Source organism: Abramis brama, assembly GCF_963993115.1.
Source record: "Abramis brama genome assembly, chromosome: 4".
Classification (NCBI taxonomy): domain Eukaryota; kingdom Metazoa; phylum Chordata; class Actinopteri; order Cypriniformes; family Leuciscidae; genus Abramis; species Abramis brama.
In genome coordinates, this window is record NC_139966.1 from 32,760,649 (window position 1) to 32,765,983 (window position 5,335).

General features: G+C 48.1%; 1 protein-coding gene across 1 annotated transcript; it reads right to left on the reverse strand.

The window, feature by feature from the left end:
* Positions 1-3,968: 3,968 nt before the first annotated feature.
* LOC311081425 (putative nuclease HARBI1) lies at positions 3,969-5,078 on the reverse strand (the record flags this gene model as incomplete). Its single annotated transcript, XM_084111962.1, has 2 exons — positions 3,969-4,603; positions 4,709-5,078. The coding sequence occupies 2 exons, from the start codon at positions 5,076-5,078 to the stop codon at positions 3,969-3,971; spliced, it is 1,005 nt and encodes a 334-aa protein (XP_083968088.1).
* Between the last annotated feature and the right edge of the window lie 257 nt (positions 5,079-5,335).

Genomic DNA, 5,335 nt, shown 5'->3' on the forward strand with positions numbered 1-5,335 from the left:
CGACGTGCGGTACTTTGTTCGGCAGTGTGTCCAGTTGTCAGACTCGCGGTGTAAAAGACTTTGAAAACATTTCTGCCCTAACGTTACTCTGACTCGTATTGGCTGTCTGGTTTCGGCATTAGGAATGATGATTGTTTTTTAAAGCTGCGAAGTTTATGGTAACTTTATAGGGGATAAATGCTGGCCTCGGCCTCGACCTCGACCTCGACGTGCACAAATCACGTAGGTGACCCTTTTAGGTTTTAAAACGGCGAATTTCGCCGAAAGGTGAGGAGTTTTCATGCCTGGGAATGCCTGGACATCTATTTGTAATGAATTTAATGCAAATGAACACACATCTACAAGAACAATACAACAACTTCAGGTAAGAATCATTAGTTTTATTATGGCTTTTTAAAATCACTGTTGTATTTATAATAGTTATTTAATACAGGTGTTGTGGAAAAATATCAAAATAAACCTTCTTCCAATAAATGCCCAGACTTCCCTCTCCCTAGACACTTCCTCCAGCTCTTCCGGGGGGGACACCGAGGCATTCCCAAGCCAGCCGGGAGACATAGTCCCTCCAGCGTGTCCTAGATCTTCCCCGGGATCTCCTCCCGGTGGGACATGCCCGGAACACCTTCCCGGGAAGGCGTCCAGGAGGCATCCGGAAAAGATGCCCGAGCCACCTCAGCTGACCCCTCTCGATGTGGAGGAGCAGCGGCTCTACTCTGAGCTCCTCCCGAGTGACCGAGCTTCCCACCCTATCTCTAAGGGATCGCTCAGTCACCTTGCGGAGAAAGCTAATTTCGGCCGCCTGTATCCGGGATCTTGTCCTTTCGGTCATGACCCACAGCTCATGACCATAGGTGAGAGTAGGAACGTAGATTGACCGGTAAATCGAGAGCTTCGCCTTGCGGCTCAGCTCCTTCTTCACCACGACAGACCGGTACAGCGACCGCATTACTGCAGAAGCTGCACCAATCCGTCTGTCAATCTCCCGTTCCATCCTTCCCTCACTCGTGACAAGACCCCAAGATACTTGAACTCCTCCACTCGAGGCAGGAACTCTCCACCAACCTGAAGTGGGCAAACCACCCTTTTCCGACTGAGAACAATGGCCTCGGATTTGGAGGTGCTGATTCTCATCCCAGCCGCTTCACACTCGGCTGCAAACCGTCCCAGTGCATGCTGAAGGTCCTGGTCTGATGGGGCCAGCACGACAACATCATCCGCAAAGAGCAGAGATGAAATCGTGTGGTCCCCAAACCTGACACCCTCCGGCCCCTGGCTGCACCTAGAAATTCTGTCCATAAAAATTATGAACAGAACCGGCGACAAAGGTCAGCCCTGCCGGAGTCCAACATGCTCCGGGAACAAGTCTGACTTACTGCCGGCAATGCGAACCAAGCTCCTGCTCCGATCGTACAGGGACCGGATAGCCCTTAGCAAAGGGCCCCGAACCCCATACTCCCAGAGCACCCTCCACAAGATGCCGCGAGGGACGCAGTCGAATGCCATCTCCAAATCCACAAAGCACATGTGGATTGGTTGGGCAAACTCCCATGAACCCTCCAGCACCCTGGATAGGGTATAGAGCTGGTCCAGTGTTCCACGACCGGGACGAAAACTACACTGTTCCTCCTGAATCCGAGGTTCTACTATCGGCCGTATTCTCCTCTCCAGTACCCTGGCATAGACTTTCCCGGGGAGGCTGAGAAGTGTGATATAGTTGGAGCACACCCTCCGGTCCCCCTTCTTAAAAAGAGGGACCACTACCTCGGTCTGCCAGTCCAAAGGTACTGTTCCCGACCACCACGTGATGCTGCAGAGGCGTGTCAGCCAAGACAGCCCCACAACACCCAGAGACTTGAGGTACTCGGGGCGGATCTCATCCACCCCCGGTGCCTTGCCACCGAGGAGTTTCTTGACTACCTCGGTGACTTCAGCTTGGGTGATGGATGAGTCCACCTCCAAGCCCTCAGCCTTTGCTTCCTCAATGGAAGACGTGATGGCGGGATCCTCGAAGTATTCCTTCCACCATCCGATGACATCCCCAGTAGAGGTCAACAGCCGCCCACCTCCACTGTAAACAGCGTTGGTAGGGCACTGCTTCCCCCTCCTGATGCGCCAGACGGTTTGACAGAATCTCTTCGAGGCCGACCGGTAGTCCTTCTCCATGGCCTCACCGAACTCCTCCCAAGCCCGATTTTTTGCCTCCACAACCACCCGTGCTGCAGTCCGCTTGGCCTGTCGGTACCCGTCAGCTGCCTCAGGAGTCCCACAAACCAGCCAGGCCCGATAGGACTCCTTCTTCAGCTTTACAGCATCCCTTACTTCCGGTGTCCCCCACCGGGTTCGGGGATTGCTGCCTCGACAGGTACCGGAGACCTTACGGCCACAGCTCCGAGTGGCCGCGTTGACAATGGAGGTGGAGAACATGGTCCACTCGGACTCAATATCTCCAGACTCCCTCGGGATCTGGTCGAAGCTCTGCCGGAGGTGGAAGATGAAGATCTCTCTGACAGGGGATTCGGCCAAACGTTCCCAACAGACCCTCACAGTACGTTTGGGTCTGCCGAGTCTGTCCAGCTTCCTCCCCCGCCATCGGATCCAACTTACCACCAGGTGGTGATCAGTTGACAGCTCCACCCCTCTCTTTACCCGAGTGTCCAAGACATACGGCCGGAGGTCAGATGAAACAACCACAAAGTCGATCATCGACCTCCGGCCTAGGGTGTCCTGGTGCCATGTGCACTGATGGACACCCTTATGCTTGAACATGGTGTTCGTTATGGACAAGCTGTAACTAGCACAGAAGTCCAATACAAGAACACCACTCGGGTTCAGATCAGGGGGGCCGTTCCTCCTAACCACGCCCCTCCAGTTGTCACTGTCGCCGCCCACGTGGGCATTTAAGTCCCCCAGTAGAACGACGGAGTCACCAGTCGGAGCACTTTCCAGCACCCCTCCCAGAGTCTCCAAGAAGGCCGGGTACTCTACACTGCCGTTTGGCCCACAGGCGCACACGACAGTGAGAGACCTATCCCCGACCCGAAGGCGCAGGGAAGCGACCCTCTTGTTCACCGGAGTGAACTCCAACACATGGCGGCTGAGCTGGGGGGCTATAAGCAAACAAACACCAGCCCGCCGCCTCTCACCATGGGCAACTCCAGAGTGGTGAAGAGTCCATCCTCTCTCAAGGAGTGTAGTTCCAGAGCCCAAGCCGTGCGTGGAGGTGATCCCAACTATCTCTAGTCGGAATCTCTGAACCTCACACACAATCTCAGGCTCCTTCCCCGCCAGAGAGGTGACGTTCCATGTCCCTAGAGCAAGATTCGCGCGTATATTCCGCAAGATTCTAGCATATCTAGACAGACATGGCTGGGCAAAAATGCAATGTTTTCATGTTGTTTTACTCTCTGATAGTCAAAACATGTTCAAAAAATGTGTGTATGTGTTATTAATACATTAAAAAACAGTCAGGAAAAAAACTGCTGTGTTCAAGGCAGAAATAAAGAGTTTTTCATTCTATTACACAAAGGTGACTTTATTGTGTTTTATGGAAATTCGGACCATGAATCCACATATGTGGACATCATTTTTCTCTAAAAGTACATCATATCAAAAGATGATACTTAGTTTTTATTCTAATTAGGTTCCAATAAGCCCAAATAGCAAAGAGAAATAAAAAATGCATGTAAAAAAACAGCTTGGGCCTTAGGAGGAGCATGAAATGAAGATGAAGATACTACAAGTAGAACTGGAGATAAAGATGAAGGAGAGAGAGATGCAACAGGCTCAAATGTCACATCAGTACATGAATCTGTGAAATAAATATTGTTTTATTAAGAAAAGATGGATGTTGTGGTGGTTTCAGTAATATACCAGACCAAAAAGTTGTACACTTTTAACAAATATTTGGTTTTACTATTACATGTATCAGATCTGAACAGAGGGTTGAAAGTTAAATAATGTAAAAATATCTATTTAAAGTGGCACAATGCAAAAGCATCCCTGTATGCAAGTTCTTCTCTGTGGTTTGTTGTAAATGGTGGCACATCTGGATTGTCATCCTCTTCTATTGGGGGATCTTGGCATCCCTGCTTTTTTAGGTAGTTGTGAAGAACAGCTGTTGCAGTGATGACAGTGCAGCATCTACTTGGTTTGAATCTGAGTGTTTTCCTAAGGCACTGAAAACGACTCTTCCAAACACCAAACATGCGCTCGACTAAACCCCTTGTGCGCATATGAGCCTGGTTGTAGCGCAGTTGTTCAGCTGTTGTTGGGTGCAAGTATGGCGTAAACAAGAAATCCTTCTGAGCATACCCACTGTCACCAAGCAAAATTCCATTATGATCTCTTCTTTCAAATTGAGTATACAGACATGAGTTGAGGAAAATTCGGGAATCATGAGTTGCACCTTTCCACTGTGCAACAATATTTGAAAACTCTAACTGGGGAGTGCATACACCTTGGACATTTATGGAAAACCAGTTCTTTCGGTTCCTGTATTCTTCAGCATCTGGAGTAGAGGGACGCTCAATGGGAATATGGGTTCCATCTATGCAACCTATGACTCCTGGGAAATTTCCATATTCATAGAATAGTACCTTGGGTTCTAGCATCAGGGCATTAATATTAGCATTAATATTATATAATTTATTAACATTATATATTATATAATTTATTAACATTAATATAATATTAGCATCAGAGCATTAATTAGCATTAATAGCATCATAATGTGCTTTTAATTCACAAATGGCCCTGCACACTCTGTGAATGACTTTACATACTGTTGGTTCACTGACACCACATAAATCCCCAGTTTCTCGATGAAAGATGCCACATGCCAAGAACCTTAAAGTTATGAGCACCTGGAGACAAACTGGAATAGGTTGTCCTCTTTGGGTCACAGATGAAAGCCTGGGTTCTAAGAGTGAAATTATCTCCACTGCATTTACTTTATGCATGCGGAAACGATCTTGAAAACTTATTTCATCAAAACGTTGCAATGGGTCACTTCTGTCTGCAAGAACTTGCCTGGCTGGTGGAAAGCGCTGATCATCATTGACATAGTCCAAGTAATCCATGTGTCCTCCAAATGAAATTAATCTGAAGTTAAACCTGGTAGGTTTAATTTAAGCCTCAATTTAGTCCTGAAGTTGCTCTAGTCTTCCTCCAGGAAATTAGCCTATTAAATTCTGGACTAGACTAAGTCTTAGACTTTTTAAAACCATGACAGAGAAAGCACATTTCTGTTAATCTGATTTAAATGGCCATTTTAGTCTAGGACTAGGCTTAATCTTGGTCCGGGAAACCACCCCTAAAAGAATAATATAGGCTAAGG